We start from the raw sequence: 26849 nt of genomic DNA on the forward strand, positions 1-26849 counted from the left end.
CCTTTTAAAAACGGACTGTGGCCATTATGGTGTTCACATAACTCAGAACAGCCCAGGCCATAAAATTAGGACTTGGCAGAAAGAGAGTTCTCAGGCAGAAGGTTAAATCGAGGTAAACTGAAGGGAGAGTTGGGCAGTGAGTGCAATTGTGGTGTTAGGAATCTACAAGGTGCCCTTTACCCTGGGAACGTCGGATCCCCGGGGAGGGGGATGGGGAGGGAACTTCGGTTGCCTCTAGTCTTTCCTGGAGAAAAAAGTTCAATGAAGAAGCTGGGGCGCTCTGTGTGTGCACATTGTTTGCATGTGTCTGCGAATGTGCATGTCTATCTGCGTGCCTGTGTGTATGTGTGTGTGTGTAAATGCGGGTGTTTACCAGTGCATGAATGCCCCCGTGTCCACGTGTATCTGCGTGCATGTGCTTACACGCGTGTTCGTGTGTATCTGCATGCATGTTTCCGTGTATGTGCGCGCTCGCCCGCCCGAAGGCTCTGTGGTGAGGGCATTCCGAGGCGGAGTACGGCTGTCAGGGGCCCTCTCCCACTCCTCTGCAGTCCCTTCCCACTCACAGTGAACCGGTGCGCTGCCTGAGGTGCAGCCTAGACGCTTCCTGCAAAGTGTTGGCTCGGCATGGTAGAGGCGCAGGTAAAGGCCAAGCCCCGAAACGTGGCTCCGGGACAGTCACGTTCCCGCGCCTTCCCAGGACAACTGCCCAGGGGTGACCTCGAGAGGCGGGTGGAGCTAGGCCCACGGCGAGCCAGCCCGGGATCCCCGGTCTGTCCCTTTAACCCCGCCGCCGGGCGGGAGCACGTGAGCGGGGCTCCGGGTGGCACCCGGGCGCCGCCGCCGCCGAGGCAGTTGTATTTCGAACGCTGCCTCTGGCTAGCAGCCAGGCGCCTTGGCTCGGCGGTCCGCCTGGCCTCCCTCCTCCTCATACTTTTCTTCCTGCGCAACCCCCTCCCCTTTATCCGCCCACGATTAGAGGTGGGCACTCCCCCCCCCACCCCCTCCCCAAGCGCAAGCGCGCGCACGCACACACACCACACACACTCACACTCACACACACTCACACACACTCATCCCACTTGAATCTTGGGGCAGGAACTCAGAAAACTTCCAGCCCGGGCAGCGCGCGCTTGGTGCAAGACTCAGGAGCTAGCAGCCCGTCCCCCTCCGACTCTCCGGTGCCGCCGCCGCCGCCGCCTGCTCCCGCCACCCGAGGAGGCGCGGTGCCACCCACTACTCTGTCCTCTGCCTGTGCTCCGTGCCCGACCCTATCCCGGCGGAATCTCCCCATCCTCCTTTGCTTTCCGACTGCCCAAGGCACTTTCAATCTCAATCTCTTCTCTCTCTCTCTCTCTGTCTCTCTCTCTCTCTCTCTCTCGCAGGGTGGGGGGAAGAGGAGGAGGAATTCTTTCCCCGCCTAACATTTCAAGGGACACAATTCACTCCAAGTCTCTTCCCTTTCCAAGCCGCTTCCGAAGTGCTCCCGGTGCCCGCAACTCCTGATCCCAACCCGCGAGAGGAGCCTCTGCGACCTCAAAGCCTCTCTTCCTTCTCCCTCGCTTCCCTCCTCCTCTCGCTACCTCCACCTCCACCTCCACCTCCGGCACCCACCCACCGCCGCCGCCGCCACCGGCAGCGCCTCCTCCTCTCCTCCTCCTCCTCCCCTCTTCTCTTTTTGGCAGCCGCTGGACGTCCGGTGTTGATGGTGGCAGCGGCGGCAGCCTAAGCAACAGCAGCCCTCGCAGCCCGCCAGCTCGCGCTCGCCCCGCCGGCGTCCCCAGCCCTATCACCTCATCTCCCGAAAGGTGCTGGGCAGCTCCGGGGCGGTCGAGGCGAAGCGGCTGCAGCGGAGGTAGAGGCGGCGGGAGGCAGGATGAGCGCACGCGGTGAGGGCGCGGGGCAGCCGTCCACTTCAGCCCAGGGACAACCTGCCGCCCCAGCGCCTCAGAAGAGAGGACGCGGCCGCCCCAGGAAGCAGCAGCAAGTCAGTACGAGGGCGCGGTGGGGGCACCAGCCCACCCCGTCCCCACTGCCGGGGCCCAGACACGCGCGGGGCGGCCGGAGTGCGGGAGCCCAGTCGCCGCGGCCGTCGCACACTGCCCGCCGGCCGGCCGGGGGGAGCGGCGCAGACCCCGCGAGTGCGCCGCGCGGCCCCGGGGCGCCAGCAACCCTCCGGGCGGGGAGGTGGGGAGCCGCGGCGGGCGGCCCGGGGAAGGCGGGAGGTGGGGTCGGGCGAAGCGCGTCCTCGGACTTTCGCTATTGTGCACGGCCCCGAGTGGCGCGGTGTCGCCCGGTGACTGGAAGCGACCGGGATCCGACAAACCCGGGCTCGCAGGCGCTTTCCGAGCTGCTTTTGCAACTGCCCGGGAGGAAGGAGGTGCCGGGGACCCGGGCGCTTCGGCCGATCTGGGCTGAAGGGGCTAGTCTTGGGGGCCGGAGGCTCTTTCTCCCGCCTCCCGGGGCTGCTCGCGGGTCGGGGGCTGGCGCGCCGCAGCCGCCCCTTGGCGCCCTCCTCCAAGCTCTCGGTGGCCCAAGACTCGCGCCCTCCCGACAAAGAACGCATGGAGACCCGGCTGCCTGGTCCTCTTTGGGCTCTTTAAATATGCGGCGGCCGCCGGAGGGAGCCCGGGGCAGGGGCTACGGGGAGCCTGGTTCCCCGAGGGACGGGGTTAACTCGCCCAGCTAAGGGCGCGTTGAAAGGAGTGTCCAAGAGAGTGCAGGGTAGCCAGGGTCGCTTCCTCGTCAGGGGCCCGGTCCCCCTTTTGCCCCTGGATCTCGCGCCTCAGAGCTGCAGCCATTGAATGCTCTCCTCCAAGGCCAGTGGCCGGGGGTTGAGTAGGGGACGATCGAGGGGCGCCCGGGACCCTGCGGAGTGGAGGGTTTTGTCTGCGGATGCAACCAATTAAGCGTGCAGCCGGCGCTTGCAGAGCTGCGCTCAGCGCGCGGGGCTGGGGGTTTTGTTCGCTGTAATTTCCAAGCCGCGGCGGGCAGGGTTGGAGCGGGATATGTCTATTGAGAACATTTAAACTCCACTTTCTCGGGCTTTAAAACTTGCTCGCTCCTTGGTCTTAAATCGCTTCCTTCATGGCAAACACGCCGATTAGAAAATAATCCTAGAGTCCGAAAGTTGTCCGAGAGCAAGGTGGGGAAAGTGAACAATGTTTGCTTGCCAGTGCATTTTAGAAAAATTGAGAGTTGTACCTTTTTGAAATCGTCAAAGGAAACAAGCCGATCTAGAGGCCCCTGAGTTTTCCCGCTCTGCCCAAGCGACACTTTACACCGCATTTGAATCCTGTTTTACACCTCCCAGGAAGTCTCTGCCCTCCCCCACTTGTTTCCCACCCGCCACCCAGCTCTAACTCACTAATTGCCCCCCCTCCAAAAAAAAGAAAATCCAAAAGAAATTACAATGGGGTCTGGAGGTGATTGGATACTTTACCTTTGAGTTAAGGCAGAGTTCACAAAGAAAGAAAAATTTGTCTCCGATGTGTTTGCTCTCGATGTGCCCACTGGTGCTAGTGGTCCCACAGAAGCTTGCAGGGAACCTTCCCGAATTCTCTAAATGGGATGCGAATTTTCATTGAGGACGTTCATGGGTTTTAAGTTAATTAGTCTCACTTAATCACCGAATCTGAATGAAATGTGAATAGATGATTCACTGGATAAATATTTGGGATCTGGAATATTAATCATCGCATTCTCTTAACCACTTGAGTATTTACTACTTGGCATAGGAGCCATTTAAAGTTTTGCTAAACCTAGTGATTGCTTCCATTTCTCATTCCCAGACACTCCATTCCTCCTCGCTTTTACCCCCTTTTAGTTTTCTCCACTCCACCCCCATAAGAGTTTTCTCAAAAGAAAGTTTTGAAGAAAATATGTTTATTTTTATCAAAAGATATTTAAATTTAGACTGGAGGCCATGCCTGCATCTCCAAAAGGAAGTGGAGAATTGAAGCAATTAACTAGATGATTCAAGCAAAACCTCCCACCATAGATTTACTATAATTATTTGGAAATTTTAGGGGGAATGGAGTTATTTTGAACTGAAGAACTTGAATAATTGCTCCAGTATTTCACTCAAAATGTGTCAGTTGAATCATAATCCACCTAGAAGGCAGGTATACAAAGATGATTAAAAGCCACCTTTTCAATATGGAAGATTGTTGAAATATCTATGATGGTAGCTTCGTATTTCTGTTGCTTGAAATGCTAGTATAATGGAGAGTGGTGTTCGTTTAAAATGCCTATTATTCCTATGAGTTGCCAAATGCATAGCCCTGTAAACTTTACACCTTAAAAGTATATGACTTTCTTTCTAGAACATGCCTCTTCAGTCTTTGTTACCATTTTAGGTTTGAAGTAGAATCTAGTTTTCATATACAAAATAAGAGTTTCCTCTTTGAACCCTTGCATTACAAGTATAGTTATTTCCCCTTTCTGTAAACTCTGTACCATCATCATCCATTTATGCTTGAACTGAACGTGTTCCAACAGCTCTTTTGAGCAGCACATGCAGAAAATATAGCTAAAGAGTCAGGGTCAATTTCTTTCAGACATTCTTGCCACAACAGCATTTTTTTTTCCCTCACAATTAGGAACCAACCGGTGAGCCCTCTCCTAAGAGACCCAGGGGAAGACCTAAAGGCAGCAAAAACAAGAGTCCCTCTAAAGCAGCTCAAAAGGTGAGATTTCTCAAGTCAAGTTCTCCTAACTTCATCAATGACTGACTACAGGAGCCTGCCTGTAACTTTCCCATTCTAACTCCGCAGCCAGGAATTTGTCCCAACTGGGTAACACAAGACTCATTTCTTACATTTAACATTAGTTAGATGCGAGTTAACCTTTTTTGTAAGCAGATGCTCAGCATAAAAAGTTTTTGAAGATACTTAACAGTGTTGTTTTTAAACAAACAGCTACCAAATAATTTGAACCTTAAAACGGGTAGAAGTGAGGAAGGAAGGGGTGGGGGGATGAAAATGGTACAATTAATATTTGCACCAGTTGTAAATAGTTAAAAACAAATCAAAACTATAGATTTTGCCTGATGGTAAAGTTTTTGCAATTTCCTCTGAAAAATGATAAAGATTGATTTACTTTGTGCTTATTACATGGCTACTGCAAACCAAATCCCCCTATTAAAGTACTTTGCCAAATAGATGATAATTAGAAGTAAATCTAGTTGTGGGATAGTGGAAAAATTCCATGAATTTTACAGCTTTAATTGTGATAATAAAGTATACTGTTTGTTTTACAATAAACCTGCAGTATAGTATATCATAATCTCAAAATGCCTTTTCATCAAGTGACATAGAAATGTCTGAATTGGACAATGAGACTTTTTAAAACAAATATTTGGCTCATTTAATATCTCTTTTTGGGCAGAATGGAACCCAGTTAAGTGTAATATTCAGTGTTTATCTTAATAAGTTTAAACTTGCAGTTTAAGATAACTTCAGGTTGGCTGTGTTTAAGCTAGCAAAGAGGAACTATGTCAGGGTTAATGCATGTATAGAGAAATACCGGTCACTTTTTTGACTTTATAAATAAATTGGAAAAAAAAGTTTCTGCGTTTTATTTGTAGGTTTGTGTAGTAATTGAGAACAAAGTTTCAAAAATCAGAACTAAATTTGGATATACCTTTTCACCGGTTTTGGGTACTCCATGTACAGTATTTGTTAGAAAGGACTATATGCTCATCGTTTGGGGATTAATGTTTTGTGTGGTTTTCTTTGTGACTGTGGGTACTAACTGTAATGTATGTAAACTGCCATAGCAACTAATGGTACATGTAAAGTTATTTAGGAAGTTACTCTGAGTTCTTGTCTGTTTTAACAGTTTTGAACAGAGTTGAGGAGCATATTTTTAATATATTTAAATTTAATTGCTTCTTAGAGTTTAGATTTAATTGTGTTTCTTATTTAATCAATAAACTTTAAAATAGCTCTAAGTAACCTTGTTATTTAAAAATGGCAATATATAATCTGGTATTTTTAATATGAATACTTTATATTTGTTTCATTTTATCTCATTTATAAATTAACTAAAATGGACTGATTTTACCAAGGAGTTTTTCTATGTTGTGTAAGTGTGGAGTTTACCTAATTTACTTTTATTCTAAGGAGATGCACAAATGAATATCTTGTTAGATAGCTAACATGCATTTAAGCTGTGGTGTAATTCCTCTGAAAAACACATCATGATAATATCTCCTAGGAAGAAATCTTTAAATTTCACCATAAATAAGTAATTTGAAACTTCATACTAAAAAGGAAAATGAATTGTCTCCCATATTTTACTATATTTCATGTTTTTTGGATGAATAGATAGAAACGCTCCCATTGCCTCCTCTTCATTTTAAAAAGCTTACCACTGACTAACAAAATTTGTATTGAGAAAAGGGAAGCTGAAGCTAGTGCCTAGTTTACCACCTAAAGCAAAATTTTTAAAGTTGATCTATTCCTAAGTAAGGGCTGATTTATTTTTAGTGACTCTAGTGACAGGCGTTTGTAAATGACCCCCCTAAGCCGCTCATCTTTCTGAAAATTCTTCATGTGTATGCATACATTATTCCAATTTCCAAAACAGAAGTAGGCTTTCTTTTTTCTAAGGATTCCTTCTCCAGAATCTTTCATTCTTTCAGACACAATTATTTCCTACAATGGTGTTATAAAAATCCCTCTTGTAATAAAAATGAATAAATACATTTGCCCATAACATGACTTATTTTTCTTCAGTTTTATAAATTATACTTCATCTGGAGAAGAGAATACCTTGCAAAATAATGAATGACATTGATGAATCGTTCATGGCATGTGTAAACTTAAGGTATTTTCACTTTCAAATCAGAATTTGTTGAGTATGTTACTATTTTATATAAACATGATTTTCAAACATTTGTTTATTAAGCATATATTGTGTTCTAACAAAACATACATGTTCGTCAGGATTTTGCAATGCAAATCTTTTTAGAAAAAGTTATATTGTTCATAACATGTAAGATAAACATACCCTGTGAGACTGACCAGAATAGATATGAGAAGTCTTCTATGAGTAACAAAATGAGTGTTTTCCTGTAAACTGAGACCCATCACAATGCAAAATACATTGCAAAGACTGGTAAGTATATGAGAAGAAAGAAGCCTAAAATTAGAGGAGCTGCAATGCACACTGAAATCCTGATGGTTATATACTTAAAATTTCTTGCTGCTTGGAGTTTCTTGACTTACAAAGTTTATATTTGGATTCAGTAATTGGCCTTGGGACATTTGAAAACAAAGCTGTTGATTAGAAAATTAACAGTGTGAAACTGGACAATGCATGCAGAATGTTGCAAGACCAAGTGAGTGACTACTAAATTAGCCATCACTTTAATTTCAAACCATATTCAGTAGAAAATTGATTTATATAATATGTAAAACAAAGACATTTATAAAAACACAATTTCCTATGCTTGGAACTTTTGGAAGAGAAGATAATTATTCTTCAATCTACTTAATATTCCATTAAAACTAATTACTATGCATGACCATTGTGTAATGATTCTAGTCATTCCTCAGAACTCCAATCTGAGTGCTCAAAATTTGTCCCTGAATCAGTTTCATATAGTTACCTGAATAAAAGAAATCAGAAGTTAAAGTTTTCCTGAATAATTCATTTGTCCATGTGTGTATATGTCTGTGTGAGCATATCTTTACCCTTTTATTTATTTTTTAGTCTGAGGTACACCTATGACCAGTTATGTCTTAACTTCCTTTTTTGTTTTGTTTTGCTTTGCTTTCCTTTCCTGGTTGTACTGGATGGAAATCTTAGCATTTTTACAGTTCCCAGATGGTTAGAGAGAAAGAAATTATAATCTCCTTTAGTTTAGGGTTTTGTTGTACTTTTTTAATCATGACAGAATACTGGAGGGGTTGTCACTAATTCTTCAGTGTTGAAGGTCTCAGGTCAAATTCACCTTTAAGTTTTAAGCCAATTCTCATTCACATATTTTAGGAAGTTTTTCTTCTGAGGTTGAATTAAATTTTACTGGAAGGAAAATGAAAATTAAAAAAAAAGATCTCAGGTGTGAGATAACCCTACTTCATCATGTCATATATTTGTTCACCACCCTTTTGACTTTAGGTGTAATGGACAGATCTAGGGAGCAAAGTGCAGAATGAAAATATCTAGATAAAGTAGTTATAGTTAAAATAATGTGTTCAGAGTAAATGTTTAATCTCTATGTTCGATTTGCTATAAAAAGAAGGCCTGAATTAATTAGATACTGTAAAGGCTACTTCATGCTCCTTCTAATCATTTGCATTTCTAGAAATGTGGTTTGCTTTTCATAATCATTACCCACACCAATCACAGATATTTTAAGAAGAGAGAAGATAGTTTTAATCACCATTTCAGAAAAATCATTCAGCATAAATGCTGAGTGAGGACAGAATTTTCTTCAGAATATAGTAGGCCTAATTAAAAGGAGAAACCAAAGACATTATTATAGGTGAGTTAAGGAAAGGTAACTTTGGAAGTTATCATATAATTCTGGCCTATGGTTTCTAAATTAAACTACTATGATTTAGTTTAATTCCTCTGTGTTTCAATGGGCAGGTAAGTTTTATTGTGGGATTCAGGGCCCCATCTGAGGATACAAATGAATTCAGGCGGATTCAGGGCCCTATCTGAGGATACAAATGAATTCAGCAGGTGAAATTAAGTAAAGCCCAATTGTTGTTCCATTATCTTGATATTTAGGCTGACTTACCTAAACAATTGACTCATTTTTTTCTTTCACTTTGCCAGGGAAGACAAAGCCTTACTTAATGCACCAGCACATTCTATCTGGTAATGCTTTTAATCATCACAGATTATGATCCAAATATGGGAGATTAAAATACATTTGAATTATCTTATGAAGTAATTTTATTTCAAGGGACCTATAGTTCTACTTCTCTGGAAGCTCTCATCCTTCTAAACTCTTCTGAACTTGAAGTCTCCTCATTTCTCTGGCTGACCTACATTCCTGGCTCATTTTTATCTCAAGTTCTCAACAGATCATTTTGCTAAGGAGATAGAATATACCAGATTGGTATTCTATTGCATTTCAGTTCTTTCTTGAGAATAGATGGGTGCTAAAGAGGATTTTATGTCAGTTAAATCATTCAAACATGTCTTGTCTTGTTGGTTGACTTTCTGCAGTTTACAGAGCAGAAGGCACAAAGTGGAAACTGAATTAATTTCACTGATTCTGATGGTTTTAGTTATGAATCTTTGTTCTGCCAACCAAGAGAAAAGGGGAAGTAGAGAACTGTTATCTGTTAGGGCATTGCATTATTTCATATTGTTTTAATACACTGAGCAATTTTGAATGGCATATTCTATTTAAATTAGGGAAGAGTAGTGCAGGCATTCTCTTTTGTCTAGGATAATGTTTGCTCAGAAGGTAACTCCTGTGATCAATAGCAATAATCTCTTGTATCATTGCTATTGATTTTTATGATTACAAAGAAGTAGAGAGAAGATTTGGAGGAGAAGAATCTTAAACTTTGAAAATGATAACTTTGCCTGTCATTTGGCTTTGGTTTTAATTTAGTGTTTGTATACATGAAGATAAGCATGTGCAAAATAAGGACACCAGAGTTGACAGTAAGGGCTAACTTGGGTAATAAGCAGGAACTACAATGGGTGATGAAAATTACTTATATTTTCTATTGGAAAATATATTGTGATAGCAAATTGTAATGTCTCTTCAAGGCTAAAAGTGTTGCATGTAAAATTAGGAAACTTACAGAACTGGATTATCAAAAAGGTAAAATGAGAATTTCCTCAGTACTTAGTGGGATTGATTCATAGAGTTGATTTTGATATCAGTGTACATTGATTTATACTGTTTATATTTTTAAAAATAGCAACTGAAGGAAATAAAATGTGCTTTCTAGGCTTTGGATAGTGGGCTTCATGCAAATCAAGATACATGCAAACAAGACAGGGCACCATCACACCCAAATATTTTTCTAGTTTTTTTTTTTTTTGGTACAGATGCACTGATGGATTTGCAGTGGGGGATTTCTGGCTATATCATAGTACATAAAAAAATGTGATGAGAGAACTTGTAATAGCAAAAAATTAATAGCCACCTAAACCTGACCCTGAAGTCAGAATTGAATTATTCTTAGTTTCCAACCTCTGCTCTTGTCCATGTGTTTATAGGAAACTTGGAAATACATTACTTTTAACTAATTTGATTTTCACCCTAGAAGGTTATCTTTTATTTTTTAAATTTTCGAATGGCAGTTTTATTTTATGTAGGAATAGCTCTCCAAAGAACAGACACTTCACTGCATTGAAATCAGATTGGGTCTCAGTTCTACTACCTGTGAACATGGGCAGGTTGCTTAATCTCCCATTTGTAAAACAGGGGAAGTAACGCCTGCCCTGCCCTACTGAAGTAAGATAATGCTTGGAAAGTCACTTTGGAAACTAAGAAAATTGGTAAGTATTATATTTGTGGGTAGCATTTTAAAATAAGGGGAGGGAAAAGAAATTACATTTGACTAAGTGCTAAATGCCATAGCTTTTGTCAGGCACTTTATATATATGTTAGCTCCTTTAATTCTCTGATTTAGGCATTGTGGTCTTCATTCCAGAAATGAGAAAACTGTGATTCAAAGATGTAAACAGGACATATCTGATACTCAACTCTGGTAAATGGTAGCACCTGGGTTTGAATTCACTTTAATTCTAAAGATTATACTCTTTCCACTACCATGTGCTCCCGAATGTTCTGTAAAATATTTGTTACAAGATAGATTTCTGTTATCTCCAGTAACCTGAAATGCAGGTTGGAAATTACGCTTTGGGAAACCTTTGAAGGGCCACTCCAAAGGTTATAAAGGGATTGGAAATGTATGCCTTCTGCGACTGATACCCACAAGACTTCTGGTTCCCAAATAATATCATGGGGCTATGTCTTTGGGAATTGTAACACATCCAGAAGTTTTCTTCTTTGCTAAATGAGAGGGCTGGGTGAAATTATCTCTAGTTTTACTGAACTCTAGAATTCTGATGATAAGAGGGAAATAAGACACACATATAATATAAACACTTTTCCTTCCTTTTTTCCTTCCTTTCCTCTTGCCCTCCCTCCCTTCTTCCTCCTTCCTTTTTTTCTTCCTTCCTTCCTTCCTTCTTTCCTTCCCTCCCTCACTCCCTCCCTTCCTCCCTTCCTCCCTCCCTCCCTCCCTCCCTCCCTCCGTTCCTCCCTTCCTCTCTCTTTGCCTCCCTCCCTCCCCTCCTTCAACAAGTATATAGTGAACACCTCCTGTACACGAGGCACTAGTGCTAAGCACTGTTTTCAAGCTCAAGAGATGTATTTGCTAGTGAATTTCTTTCCTAATTAGTTTTTAAAATATGCAGTACATTGAAGAGCCTGGAGTACAGAACTTCTTAGAGAAAGAAATAATTATATTTCCCATTTAACATTTCTCCTAATCTTCATGGACTTGCTTCTAAATATATCATAAAATTAAGTGTACAGTTTTGAATCTAAAGTTTAAAACATAAAAATGTTAATGAGGGCAAACAAGGGAGAAATGACACTTTTAATGAGATATGATTGTTGTAAATATTCGCATAATAGTGCTGGTAACAGTCTGAAATTTCAGTTCTTACCAATGAGAATTCCGACCATATCTCCCTTTTCTCTCTTGATGTGAGCAATAAATAGTGAGAATTAGTTATGTCTCTGTTATACATGGGTTTGTAGTATAAAGCCAAATTCTATTCTGGCAAAGGAAAACCAAATATACACTTCTACAGTATTACATATGTTAAAACAAAACAAGCCTCCTGAATGTTTTGTTTGTCTTTTTTGAAAAATAATATCCTGAAGAGCATTAAACACAGGAAAACAATATTAAAGCTGATGTTTTCCAATATGTAAAAATCCTGGATCTAAGCTGGTTTACAAACTAAAACCCTAACTTGTTTTGCAGCCTTTGTGGAGTTTGATTAGAATGATTAAATAATGTGGGTTTTAAAGAACAATGAAAACCTCCCAGATTGACGCCACACAGCACAGCTAATGTGTTTCTTCTCGATGTAGTCTCAGAAGAGGGTTTCAGTTTACATGTAACACTGGCCTGAACGACCAAGGAGCAAGTTTGCTTTTAACAAGTCCGAGTGATAATCGTGATATTTTGCCCTTTAGTTAATGGTGCAAATTTTATTTCTCAATAGGCTTTTTGTAAATGAGATGCTCATTTAAAAGTCATCTTATTTGCAGGGCTTTTTCTGTTTTTGAGAGATTTGCTTTCTCTGATTTTGAAATACAGTGAAACTCTTTCAGAAAAAAAACCTCTCTCTTCAATAGATTTTAGATACACCCAGATCACATCATGGCCCCTGAAACATAACAACCGTGCAGAAAAAGCCTGGTGTAGCACTGTTAACTTCTAAGGTCAATAGGCTCCTTCTCCCACCCTGACTTCACACCCCCTTTTCAATAAAAAGGATTTCTATTTTCCATGTTTTTGTAATTTACTACTGGGTTAACTGTGCAATCTTATGGTTGCTTCCAAAGATTAAGTCAGATGCTGCTTCTGTGCTACAGAACTCCACACTCATGTATAACTCACTATGCAATAGCCAAAGGGATCCTTAAAAGCCTCATTCTAAAGGTGACAGATGGGTGTGAAGGAATACTTGCATTGACCAAGGCTTCTGTGAGAGGAAACTAACTCGAAGAAAAACTCCCTTTCTGGGAGGCCGAGGCGGGCGGATTACGAGGTCAGGAGATCGAGACCATCCTGGCTAACACGGTGAAACCCCGTCTCTACTAAAAATACAAAAAATTAGCCGGGTGTGGTGGCAGGCGCCTGTAGTCCCAGCTACTTGAGAGGCTGAGGCAGGAGAATGGAGTGAACCCGGGAGGCGCAGCTTGCAGTGAGCAGAGACCGCGTCACTGCACTCCAGCCTGGGCGACAGAGCGAGACTCCGTCTCAAAAAGAAAAAAGAAAAACTCCCTTTAAGGGTTCCATCTAGTTAGGAGTGAAAGAACACTTATGGAGCACCTCATGGGAGGCAGGAACTTCTAAGTACTTCTAGGAATGGCGTCTCACAGGAGGAGTCATCTCCATTGCACAGATGAAACCAAATTGAGGTCTTCAAGGACCTGCCCAAAGTCATAAAGCTAAAATGGAAGAGCAGGAATTGGAATCTAAGCGTTCCGAGGTAGAGTCTGATCTTCTCAGGGCACCTCCCTCTCCATGAGGCAATGCTCTGAAGAGGGTATGATTTACTTGACACTCTGGGCTTTCGCTAAATTCATGCCCTTGGGACTGAAGGTAAGATAATGCCACTAACCTCTGACAACAAATGATTCCTTTGTGGAGCCATTCAAAAGTGATAAACAATGATTCAGAGTGTCCAAATCAGATGGTTAGATAGAACCCCTAAAGGCTACCAGGTTTTCTTTTGTCCTGGGAAATTAACTGAATCAGTGACAATTTTAGTTTCCTAAAGTATTTTTTTATGGTAGCAAATGCTTGTATACTACCGGGTAGTAGCATTGTTAAGAGGCTAGGAGCACAGTCTTTACAGTTAGACAAAACTGGGTTCAAATCCCAGGTCTGCCACTTACCTGCTTTGTTTGTGACCTTGAGCCAGTTGTATACCTAACCTATCTAAGACTTAGTTGTTCATCTACAAAATAAGAGAAATAATAATACCCACTTTATAAGGCTGCTGTAAGGATTAACGTAACACATGTGACTGACAATCGAGTGCCTGGGATATTTTAAATTCTCAATATTTGTGAGTTAACATTACAGTCATATAGAGTTTGCGTTAATTCATGGGACCTGTTGGATAGTAATGCCAGATCAGGGAGATACTATTTGGTGAGAAATGCTGTGGCTTATTTTATCTCTCATCTACCTGTCTGTCCATCTGCCTATCCATCTATTTGTTTGTCAACTATCATGTAAAGCTATTTGTTTTTACCAGGCAGATTGAAGAGAAAAAGAGGAAAGTTTCATTTGGCAGTGTAGACAGTCAGTATCGCTGTACCAAGTACCGCCACTGGCTGCTACAGTCAATATCACTGTACCAAGTACCCCCACCGGCTGCTAACTCAGATAACAAAAGTAAAATGTGGAACAAGGTATCCTGGTTCAAGTTACCTGTATTTGTGTGTTAATATAGCCATGGATGATTCTTATACATGAAACAATATGTACTAAGTTTTCTTTATCCTAAAAAGCAGGAACACATGTTTTTATAGATGTATGTGATATGTGTGTGTATTGGTGTGTTGTTGTGTATGAAGATTGGACTAGGGCTGACAAAAACAGGGAAAAACTAATTGCTTTATAAATAATGTTAACAATTGTGATATCAGAAAAATCTTCTGTGAAGTAAAGCAATGAAACAAACTCTCAAGATAGAAATGTATTCATGTTAAGTGTGGGATTATGGTTAATAAAGTACATTTTTAATTAATCATTATTTCTAGGCACATATAGTTTTAATCACTGGGACAAACTGATGATTTCTGCCTGCTTTTTTTCCTCTGCTTTAGGTGAACTGATTGACAGGTGATTGTTTCAGGCAAGGAACATTAAATTAAGCATGTAGAAGTGTGCAAATGTTTGTTATTTTGAATTAGAATGCTTGTGTATTCTTTTTCACATTTATACTTGCTTTTGACTACCAATATAGGTAGAAGAGCTTTGTAAATTGTAAAGTAATATGTCAATATTAATTTTTGCAACTTTAGTTGTGACATGGAAAGAATCTTGATCATCTTAAGAAATATTAATTTTCTAAAATACTAACTTATGTAGTTACAGAATGTGGGGATAATGTTTTTAATATGGACAGAAATAAAAGCAAAATAGCTTTTGAAAAAGCATTTTCATGTATTTCAGAAGAGATCACTACAGGGGGAGTCTTTTAGGGTGAGGGGTTGCATAGATACCTCTTTACATCATGCAATGAAGAAGAATCTACTCAAAAATGTGGAAAAAGATTAACCTTTGAGGAGACGAAGTTTGTTAAAGAAAACAAAAAAAAACCGATACGTCATCTGCAAAGCAGAACATTCTTACTTCAAATGTGTCCCTTGGTGCAGTACTTATAAACGATGTCAGGTAGAAAACTATAATGACTTCCTTTTTCATTTGCAGAAAGCAGAAGCCACTGGAGAAAAACGGCCAAGAGGCAGACCTAGGAAATGGGTGAGTAATAAGATATAATTTTTCCTCTTTTTTTGTAAAGAAAAATTTCTGTTGTATTAAATGAGAAAAGTTTTATTTCGTCGATTACATGAATTTCCAACTTCTGGTTTGATGAATCTTTGAAAGGGTTAAGTCAAGAGACAAATTATCATCACTTCCTACCACTAGGCTCCAGGTGTTTACGTAGAACACTTTTCTTTCCTGAAGGTGGACTCATTTTTCTATCTCTTATCAACATCAAAAGAGGCTCCACTCTTCCTTCAAATAGGGTAACAATGAGATGATTTGTTCAGTAGATTGAGTAACTAAAGTTAAAGGGTATTATGAAACCTTGGAAGTTGATTACAAATGGTGTTAAAATTCATACACAATGTGTATGTGATAACTTTTTAATGTTTTTCTTTTTTCTTTTTCTTTCTTTTTCTTTTTTTTTTTTTTTTTTTTTTTTTTTTGGTTTTCTCCATGGCTTTTTTTTGGACACATCTCATTTTCTAGGTGGTTTGTGTTTTCTTTTTCACATGGCTTTGTTAGGAAGCAAGGGTTTATTTTGAGTTTTTCTTGCTTCCCTTAGTAGTCATTCTCCACATGCAAACATCAGAGATAGCTGTATCCATACAAGTGCACTTGATCCTATAGGCACACAGATCCTGTATCTTTTGAGGCCAGAAATTCAGTGGTCACTGAAGAGCTTTGCTAATTTTACTGCTTGAACTTTGTTCCCTTGGTTGCTGTGTTACCCATGTTCTTCTGGTCTGTCTTTCCCACTGACGGAGAAAAGAAGTCCTAAAAATGCATGAAATCGTTTCTCAAGAAGGATGAGGGCATCCTCTATACCCAGTGCTGCATATGATGGGTTCTTTGGCTTTCCTTTTTCCTCTTCCTCAATTCTTTCTTCATGCTCCAAATTTTAAAAAGTTGTTTTTTTTTTCTGTTATGCTGGATTATATGTTCCTGTTTGCCATTCCTTTCTCCTCTAGAGTTCTGCATCACTTTCTATTTATACTTTGGTATTGCCTTTCATTTAATTTATTCATCTTATATTTTTCCTCTGCTCAACATGTGTTGGGATTAGATTTCTTAGCATAAGGAAATGGGATGATCTTTAGATGAAAAACATCTCAGTGTTAAAGTGTGACCTTAAAGTAAGGATATTTCATTCAACCTTCTGTTCATTAAATTAGTTCTCTCCAAACCTACTTATCAAGTGGTGATCATCTAGCGTGCTTGATTACCTTTAAAGTTAGGGAACTTGCTACCTCTCAAGGCTGCCTCTTTCTTCTAGGAAAGCTCTGCACATTAGAAAATTATTCCATCTGACTACCTGTAACTTCCGTCCACTGTCTCTAGGTCATCCTTCTGGGAATATACAGAGTAATTGTTTTCACTTTCACTCATGATAGCCCTGCAAACGGTTGAGGACAATTAACACATACTGTTTGTATGTATCTGTGTTTGTATGTAACACATACTCCAGTTTTCTCATTTTTTCCCCATAAAGGAACATTCTTGTTATTCTTTTCTGAACATGTTTGTTCGTTAATCTTTTGAAAGATGTCACCTAGAACTAAATATCATATTTCAGGTGTGGGTTCCATAAACAGTGGGTTTATCACCTTCCTTGTTGTACATATGGTTCCAGTTATCGATTGCTGCTTAGTTAACCACTCTAAAACTTAATAGTGTAAAAAAACTATTTTATTATGCATATGGATTCTTTGGGTCAAGGATAGGCAGGGTAGAGCAGAAAGTCTTGTCTCTGCTCCATGATGTCTGGGGTCTCCCCTGGGAAAACTCAAGCATCAGGGGATGACTTTAATACTTGGGATCCAGAATCTGGAGCTGTTTCACTTACAAATCTGGTGCTTTATCAAGATTGGCTGGAAATCTGGGCGGATCTGGGAGTGCGTGCACTGGATCACCCATACATGGCCTCCCCAGGATAATCAGGCTTCTTACATGCAGTCAGGGCTCCCTCTGGGAATTTTCTGGTAACTGAGGAGGAAGCTGCAAGGCCTTTTTTGCCTTAGTCTCGGAAGTCAAAAACTGCTGCTTCCAGTATACTCTAATGAGCACATTGTTGACTAAGTTGATACTGGCATACATATCAAATAGAGATCTGCTGTTTTCTAAGCATCAGAACTCTGAAAGGACATCCCATACCATTGAACTAATTAATAAGAAAGACGTGTATAATCTTTCTAATAGGCAACATAATAGAAAATAGATGAGTTCTTTGAAGCCATGGGATTAATGTGGCTAAAATGAAATAAAATAAATTGCAAGCAAATACAGTGGCAGTTAACCAGCAAACTAACCTCCATCATATGGGGCCTCTTAACTCTCTCAGGCTTTCATCTCCTCTGCCTTTGGGCTGTCCTATAATGGTCACCGATTCACCTCCATAGGTTAGAGTCCTGTCTTCTCAGAACCTTCCTATGGCTCCACATCTGGCCAGCTAGTTAATTACAGCCTGCCCTATTACTTCGAAGTCATTCAGTTTACATCTACCTTTCTTTACAGTTTTCTTTCTCACCACACATCCTTAAACAGTTAGTGATTCAGCCAAGCAGGAGTAAACTATAGAGCAATTAAAGGATATATATGTTTTTTTTTCTTAACGGGTTCTTGCTAATTTAGGGGGGATCTGGATTTCAGGCATCAGATCTTCCTGCTGGGTAAGAAGCACATGTGAGGCCCCCACCACAGAAATCCTTGCCTTTCTGAGAATAGCTGGGCCATTTTCTTTGACTCTCCTGGTTTCTAATTTTTACTGGCTGTGAGAATGGAAAATATTATGTGGTGAATTGTTACAAGTCCCTGATTTGGTCCCCAAAGAAGAGTTGTTCTACTGAGAAGAGGAAATAAAAGGAAATTGTATATTTTTTCTAGACAGTGTGTTTCCTCTTTGCTTGTATATCTTCTGTTGGGTAGAGTATGCAGCCAGTCACAGCAAGGCATTCCGTTCAATGGCATTCTGTGCTGGAAAGCTTGTGCTGAAGAAATAAATCATTGCATTTTCCATAGGAAATGGGCTTATACTTTATAGCAAGTTCAATTCTTTCCAACAGTGTCATTCACCGATTTCCTTGAGTTAGAGATATATTTTTGAACCGACTGGATTCATTAGGCATATGGGTTAGAAGCCAAATTGTTCCCCTTTTATTCTTGTGGGATATTTTGCTTTGTTTTAAAGTTCTTGTGCTTCTAAAACTTGTTCCAGTAGATATTATAGATTCATGTAAGAGGCCTGGGAAAAGATACCTACCGAGGAATCCTCTGATCTGATGTAATTGGGATCCACATGGGTAGGTGTGGGAGAGAAACTTGCACCAGTCTTGCTTTCAGAGGGGATGAAGCATTGGCCAATCCAGTGATCTAATGAGTGTGTTAACTAGATTTGCTTAAGAACACTTCTATTTTTTACTTTAATTTCCTTCATCTTTTTTTTTATCCCCCTAGTTTGAACTGGATTTCAGATCTATTGTTTTTATGAGGTGGTCTGATTTTCATGTGTGTGTGTGTGTATAGAAGAGGCTAGAGGTAAATTGGGTCTCTTTTTTTCCTGGCTTTTTATAGTTAAGAGCTCAGGCTCTGGATTCAGATGGCTTGGGTTCAAATTCTGGCCTGTCACGTAGCTAACTGGAGTCTTAAGAAAATCACATGACCTTTAAAGGTCCCGTTTCCTCATCTGCAAAAGGTATATTTCTCATAGAGTTGTAAGGATTAAATGAGATAATGCATGCAAAGGGCTTAATAAAGAGCATGGCACATAGGTAGTGCTCAGTAAATGTTGGAAATTATGATTAATTTCACTGTACACTTTCATTTTGACATTAGCTGTAGGCTAAACCTTAATTACTTGCAGCCACCAGTAGTTAGACATAGAATGAAGTAACAGAGTTATATGTCAGACTAACCAAGTACCCTTGACAGTATCATTATGTCCTCAATATATTTATGCTGAATATTAATCAAGTTTAAGAACTGCTTATAAATAATACTAAAGAACATTTTAATTCTCTTTGCTATTAAGGAGGAGTTTTACATTGCAGCTTAGAAGCCTTTCTTCCAATAGCAGAGATTTGGTGTCATGTGGTGTTCATCAGTTTGAAAAGAAGTATTTCTGCTGTTTGCCTCAAGATGTACATACAGAGATGTGCTGATTCTCAGAACTTCTATAGAATTCCATTAGCCAGTCTTGCCAATTGAAATTTGGCATTTAATTATTTGCATTTTTCTATTCATGCCTAGGAAAGGAGCTCGTCACATACCTAGTTTAGTGATGGAAAGTATTTGGAGAAAGTTTTAGAGAGTGGGGCTCAGGCTCAAGAATACAATGAAGTAATACAGTTGTTAACCTCATGTATAAAATCCTCCATCCAGATGTTGCTTAGTGATGCAGCTAGTGCTTCTGGAGGAAAAGAAGCAAGAACCAAATAATGAAGACTACATCAATGGGAACAAGTGATACTTTTAGGTGTTTTGTTCTCAGAATATTTTAAAAGAAAGGAAATTAACAACAGAAGAAAAATATTTCCCTATATGAATTAATGGTTTTTAAAAGAAAAATATCTTTCTGGAGATACTAAGATTGACCTAGAAATAGATCCAAGGACCAGATGCTTAAAGTTCACTTCAATTGGTCACTAGAAAGATCCCAGCAATCCCCAGCTGGTTTCTCAGGCTGCTGATTCCCTTTATTTGGTAATGGGGTGTGTGCAGTACGTTGATTAAAAAATATGCATTTCCATTCCATTGCTTTTGAAGGGGGGGCAGTTGTCTTTCTCTTATTAAAGAGCTTGTGATACACAGGAAAGTGATGTAATTTTATATATTAGTCAAACGTGAGGATTCTAGATAAGACAGCAAGGGTTTTTTTCCCCTAGTTTGTAGAAATCTAGAAATTTAAGTGATGATTTGAGGATCGAGAAGGGAGAAGTGAGTCAAAATAAAATCTACTACACACATTCTTTGTTTTTGGAATTCTTTGGCTTTATTCTAAAGATCCCAAGCATTAATGTATTGAAGAACCTGGAAATCTGATTTTGAAGCTAAAACATTAAATTTTACATGTCCATTACTGTTTCCCTCCAGAGAGGTTTGCTACTTAAACACACACACACACACACACACACACACACGCACACGCCCACACACAAAACAAAAACTTTTAGCTGTTTGTAATTTAAGACTTTCCTTGTTGAAAGTGGCCGGGCATGGTGGCTCATGCCTATAATCCCAGCACTTTGGGAGGCCGAGGCGGGCAGATCACTTGAGGCCAGGAGTTCGAGACCAGCCTGGCCAACATGGTGAAACCCCATGTCTATCAATAATACAAAAACTACCTGAGTGTGGTGGCCCATGCCTGTAGTCCCAGCTATTCAGGAGGCTGAGGTAGGAGAATTGCTTGAACCTGGGAGGCAGAGGTTGCAGTGAGCTTGGTGATCATGCCACTGCACTACAGCCTGGGCAACAGAGCAAGACTCCATCTCAAAAAAAAAAATGAAATATATAACTGCAATGTTTAGAAAGGGATATCCAATAATGCAGATTGCAGATAATTGCAACTTTGTACTGGAGTCGGAGGGGAAGAAATAACTTTGATATAACATCAAAAACTGTCTGCTAATGGAATGTGTGAAGGTGAAATCATTTTCCCTTAGACCCTTGCCATTATCACATGCTTTAAAAAACAGGAGATGCTCTTTTTAAAGCGACTGCATTTTTAAAATACATGCTTAGTAATTAAATATAAATTTGCTGATGCGTATAATGCATTCAAAGTTGGTAAGTAATATTTTCTGAAACTATCTTTTCCTTTGCAATATTTTATGATAAAAATAGAGTACTTTTCAAGTTTTTTCCCTATGGGGAAAATTTTGTAGCTTAATCTTAATAGTTTACCACAAAATTCACTAAAAAGATTATTTAAAATTAAAAGATTAAATATGAAAACACTAATAAGTCATATCTAAAAGTGAAGAATTGAATTTGATCATTCATGTTTTGATTCAATACTAACATCTTTTTCATTTGTTTTAATATGTAAGTGCTATTCTTAATTATTCTGTTAAATGAAGACTTTCAAAAAAAGAGATTGATAATCTGCCCTACTTGGTCAGCCAGTTCATCCAGTTTAGCATGGCCAACCTCTACCAGACCCTAACCATTTAGGATTATAAAAACATTGACTGCAGAGTCTGAAGCTCCAGTGGCTTTGCTGCTGTGCCAAAATAGCATCGACTATCACCAAGGAAGAAGAGATTTTTCTCAACTGTGTGGAGTGGCAAATTCTAGACAGGAGGTAGTTCATAAAAATATCTTATTTCTCCATATGCTATCATCAGATCAATAGAGTCCTGGCCAAGACAGTAATCTCAATTTTTAATTCTAATAAAATGACAAATGTAGAATCAGTGATCATTTTGTATGACAACAAATGTATGTAAGACTTTCCTTACACAGTGTACTATCCCTACTCCCATACACATATTTACCTACATTCACCTTACTGTAAGTATTTATGGATGGTAGTAAATATTTCTAAAAGGTTGGAAATCCCCATGCTGTATATTAATAAAATTAATATGCCACATTTTTTAAACTAGGTAAACAAGTAAAATGATTATATTCCAGGAGAACATTTTTGTTGTGTTTTTAAAGGTGGAGGCTGCTTTTATAAGGGTTTTTGTTTTTGTTTTGTTTTGTTTTGTTTTCGAGACAGTTTCGCTCTGTCACCCAGGTTGGAGTGCAGTGGCACAATCTCGGCTCATTGCAGTTTCTGCCTCCCGGTTCAAGTGATTCTCCTATCTCAGCCTCCTGAGTAGCTGGGACTATAGTCCCACGACACCATGCCTGGCTAATTTTTGTTTTTTTAGTAGAGACGCAGTTTCGCTATGTTGGCCAGGCTGGTCTCGAACTCCTGACTTCAGGTGATCCTCCCACCTCAGCCTCCAAAAGTGTTGGGATTACAGGCGTGAGTCACCACTCACGGCCTTTAAGATTTTTTTAAAAATCAAGGAATTCCTGATTCTAAACTCTTCAATACTTGACACAAACATTTAAACATTTTTGACAAAAGATGGGATGAAATCAAGCCTACTCCTTGTATTCCAGATTGAAAAAAGGACCTCTGCATTTTGATGGGCTGAATACCTTTGGGCAGGTTGCTTAATTTATCCATGCCTTTTCTCATGTTTAAGTGCCTGACAGGAACATTCTGTCCATAACTAATGGCTGTCAAGCATTTATGGTTGTAAAACACAAAAACCTTTATTGCTCCAGCCAGCTCTATCATCCAGGGACTGATCATTGAGTTTGTGATGATCCAGCCTCTTGTCCCCTTCTTTGCTTTGTTTTCTCTGCTCGCCCCTGCTGCCTGCCCTTTGGCCATTTCACTGCCCATTAGCGCCTCCACCAGACGGGGGGCAGGGTCAGGAACAGGGGGTCAGCTCTGGTAAAAGGCTTGGTAAGAAGGAGGCTGAGAGTAACAGCCAACATAAGGTTTTCAGATTATCTACATCCAGGCTCGCCCCGCTCTCAGGAATCACTGAATGCAGCCATGACACTGAAATTTGTTTTTCATTCATTATTTTTTCATTCTTATAATAAACGTGGTTTTATAAGTTAGTTAAAAAGTCTTTTTCAGGATGCCGTAGTAAACAAGAGTCCCTTTTGAGCATTTCCTTAGTAAACGATGAATGGCTGCCGGTCAAGCTTGTTCTGGCAAGTCTTTAGCCTCTGTTCAGATTCAGAAGAATGGCATCAAATCTATGCTTACATTAGACTCAGGTTGTGGAACGTAGTTCTTTCAATTCAGGTTTAGTGAATTTGTCTTATGATGCTGAAAGAGTCCTGTTTGGGTGTTAAGAGGCCACAGAGCTAACCCTAACTATATGACCAAGGAAAGCCCGTGTTATCACATTGTACTGTAATTTCAGTGCATTAACTCAGAAAATGCACCTCGAGTGCCTGTTTAAATGTGATGTTGTGCAGAAGGCACAGCATGTACAGGACAGAGACAGAGACAGAGGCTACTGAAACACTTTTTTTGTTGTTGTTGTTCACCTATTTGGTTGCTTGTCTCTTTCTTGGCTGGATCATTTAAACCCTAGAGTTCCAGTTCTGAGACCCTTTGATTTTGTGATTTTCCCATTTGTCTAAACATTTTGCCAAAGCCGTCTGACATGATTATAAATCAAGTCTGTGCTGGGTCCTAGGGATGTCAAGGCTGACAAGATAGGTGGGGCTGCCTTTGGGGAATTTATAGTCTGGGGAGCTCTAAAGAGATAACCTGATACCTGCCCTGCCAGGTAGATTATTATTCTATGCTTCAGATGTTAGGAGGCTAAATTAAATTACAGTTTTCAAGTATTTTGAGCTCTTTAGAATTTAAGTCCTTCCATAGAAGTAATTATATTGCTTTCCAAATCCTAATGACACACTATTTGAATTTACCTATATTAACACAATAATTTGAATGTACATGTATATGTATACATACATACTATATATATATACACACACACTTATATATGATATATGAATTGGTTGTGCTATGTGCTGTGTGCCTGGGGTTACATTCTCTCATTATCATCACAGCAAATATTAAAGCTAATACAAAATGTATACAGATTTGATTTATCAAAGTAATCAAATTTCATCTAGTTACTATTGGGTTAAAAAGATGGGTGTTAAATTGTCAGGTACAGGCTCCAAAAAGAGGGAGAAAAAGGGAATCAGAAAAAAACAGGAAAATTCTGTTGAGCCATTTAACATATGGTGACCTTATTTTTCCTCTTTGTGCATACTCAATATAATTTATGCTTATCAAATAATTTTTAAATCACCAGGTCTTATAGCAACTTAATTATATACTTTAATATTTCTGAATAGTGCAGCCCTTTGTGTTTTAAAATGAGCTCTTTGAGGGTTGGGTGCGTATCTCCTATTTATCTTTTTACCCTCAGCACCTAGGACATAGGAGGGAATTCAGCAAAGTGATTAAGAGCTCAGACTGCCTGGGTTCAGGTATCAGCTTAATCAAGGCAAGTTGTTGATCATCCCAGCCCCAGTTGCCCTGTGTGTAAAACAAAGGGTAATCATAGTTTTTGTCTGGTAGGATTGTTTCATAAGAATTAAATGAGAAGCCATCAAAAAAACTTTATTCAGCATGTGTCAAGCTCTCAATAGGTCATAATTGTTGATGTTAGTACAGTCCCAGGCCCATAATGGTGCTTACTAAATGTTCGGTGAGTAGGATGACAGTTTTTCTTTAGTGTGTATAAAGCATGGCCTTTGAATTTTTGTTTTCCAGTAATGAATGTGGATTTGAATTACATTCTTTGACTTAAAAAAATCCAGACTAATGATTTGTATTTCCAAAGAGGCTACAGTAGGTTTTTTTTAAAAAGCACAACCTATAGGCATCAAAGCAGTATTTGTAATACTTTTGAATTCCATCTTATGCCTCTCCACTAAAGAAGTAAGCTGCTAGCCACTATCACCCAGGCCCAATAGAAACTTCGAATGTCTTGCCCTATATTAATGTTTCCATTCCCTCACTCCTGGAAATAGCATTCTGCTTTCCAAAATAGACTCTTATGCTGTACCTTAGAAGGATTTTTGTCACAATTTTGGATCATCAGAAAAACAGAAGACAGCTTTATTGGCCAAACCTCATGAACTAATTTTCTAAGGTAGTTTCTCTTTCTCTCTCTCTTTTTACAAAAACTTTTTTTAATGGTCTATTTGTGTCCCATTTTCTTTCTGTTAATTTTTAGTACTAACATGAGAATAAAGAAAAGTAAAAAGTCAATTACTCTATTTGTTTCTTTCAAGGGCATTTGAAAGCACTTAAAGTGATACATTAAGGCAGTAGGGTGTACAACTAAAGATTTACTGGGGACAACAATCTGAAATCCTAGGCTTACGTCAACATGTGAGTAAGTACTTCAGTTAGAATAATAGGTAGCAATGTTACATAACTTAAAAGTTTAAGCATTACCAATAACGGAAGTGCAGGTTTACCAAGTTCCCAGAAAACCCAAATATCTTCAATATTAAGGCAGTTCCCCAGTGCAGGAAGCACTAAATCCCAAGAAGGTGAGATAATAACTGTATGTGCATGGAGGAACATGGACTCATACGATTATGGTTGGTAATGTTCTAGAAAGCACTGTTTGTTTTGCGGTCCCTTATTATTTCCTGTTCAGAATGATTCTGATGTCAGAAAAGATACATCCTACGCAGTTTGTGTCAGAAGCTGATCCTCGAGTGTAATTTCCTTATTACAGGGTCTCTGTCCCTACATTTTCTTTCCTGCCATTATTCTCTCAGGTAGTCCAACTTCAGTATTCCTTAAATTCTCTAGTGGAAACTTGATGAGGCATTTGCATGCCTGGGCCCACTCTCCTAGGGGTGGAGTTAGAATGTATGAACATGGCCATCTCTGTGTCCCCTCATTCTCTTGAGAGGTGGACATTCTTGGCACTGGATGCACACCTTATAAGTTTTAAGGAAAGGATGAAAAGGCAATGAGTGATAATGCTGTCCATCTTATAACATGTTCATTCTGTGCTATTACTAAATCTAAAATTTCTCTTTTAAAGAGAAAGTATAGTTTGATTTACAAATCAATAAATAAATCCCTTATTCCCCTTTCATATCTTTGGACTATATATTTTCCATATATATTTGGTGAAAAGTATCTCATTCCCAGTCCTAATTCTCCTTATTATAATTTCTTACATAGCAATGTGGTAGAGTTTAATGACATTGTTTGGATTTGCTATTGAGATTTTCCTAAATGAGAGTGGTCATCTCCAGACTACCAAACCAAGACAATGGTAGGCTCTGTTTTTTTTTTTTTTTTTTTTTTTTTTTGAGGCTGGAGTGCAGTGGCGCGATACTGGCTCACTGCAACTTCCGCCTCCCGGGTTCAGGCGATTCTTGAGCCACAGCCTCCTGAGTAGCTGGGATTACAGGTGCCTGCCACCACGCCTGGCTAATTTTTGTATTTTTAGTAGAGACAGGGTTTCACCATGTTGGCCAGGCTGGTCTCAAACTCCTGACCTCAAATGGTCCGCCTGCTTCAGCCTCCCATAGTACTGGGATTACAGGCGTGAGCCACTGTGCCTAGCCTCTGTTTTTTATTTAGTATTGCCCTTCCTCTATTGGTGGTTGAATTTTTTGTGGATATTAAAATTTGTCATCAAATCAGCCAGGCTTAAAGTTTTGTGCCTTCCATCCTGTTTAGACAATTGATGAGCTACATAAAACCATTTAAAATTCATAATTTTATAAGCAATAAATAGGTAATTTTTTCTAACATATAGTCCCCCTAGCTATTAAATCACTCATCTTAGTGGAGATCAGTTGGGATCCTTTTCAACTGTTAAGACCTATGGGAACAAAGCTGTTACAGCTATGACCCTATTTGCACTGTTGGAAGTTCTTAGGGAGCCACAGTATTTACAGGAAACTAATTCACACTAAACTCACTTGTACTGCATTGTTTCCTGCTATGATAAAGCAAATGGGTTATGTATATTATTGCTTTAATAGAATGATCAATGCTCTTAGATTGTATAGTGTGAGAGACCTTGGCCTTACACAGTCACA

At 39.8% G+C, this 26849-nt stretch overlaps 1 protein-coding gene and 1 long non-coding RNA gene across 5 annotated transcripts in view; one reads left to right on the forward strand and one right to left on the reverse strand.

Annotated features, from left to right (window-relative positions):
• The window catches only part of LOC101143914 (uncharacterized), a 68806-nt gene extending 65106 nt beyond the window's left edge, over positions 1 to 3700 (reverse strand). Inside the window, exon 1 of the long non-coding RNA XR_008670486.2 lies at positions 3443 to 3700. This is a non-coding gene — a long non-coding RNA (uncharacterized lncRNA). The remainder of the gene's footprint in view (positions 1 to 3442) is intronic.
• Positions 866 to 26849, forward strand: part of HMGA2 (high mobility group AT-hook 2) — a 141325-nt gene continuing 115341 nt past the window's right edge. Inside the window, exons 1-4 of one of the 4 annotated variants that reach the window (XM_004053511.5) lie at positions 870 to 1987; positions 4602 to 4688; positions 15177 to 15227; positions 19261 to 20194. In XM_004053511.5, the coding sequence (XP_004053559.1) occupies positions 1877 to 1987; positions 4602 to 4688; positions 15177 to 15227; positions 19261 to 19284 (273 nt within the window). In that variant the 5' untranslated portion in view covers positions 870 to 1876 and the 3' untranslated portion in view covers positions 19285 to 20194. Of the gene's footprint in view, positions 1988 to 4601; positions 4689 to 15176; positions 15228 to 19260; positions 20195 to 26849 lie in introns of those variants that run through there. The other 3 variants (XM_019037784.4, XM_055358472.2, XM_004053509.5) reach the window with 3 other exon arrangements.

This window comes from Gorilla gorilla, chromosome 10 (assembly GCF_029281585.2).
Source record: "Gorilla gorilla gorilla isolate KB3781 chromosome 10, NHGRI_mGorGor1-v2.1_pri, whole genome shotgun sequence".
Lineage (NCBI taxonomy): Eukaryota > Metazoa > Chordata > Mammalia > Primates > Hominidae > Gorilla > Gorilla gorilla.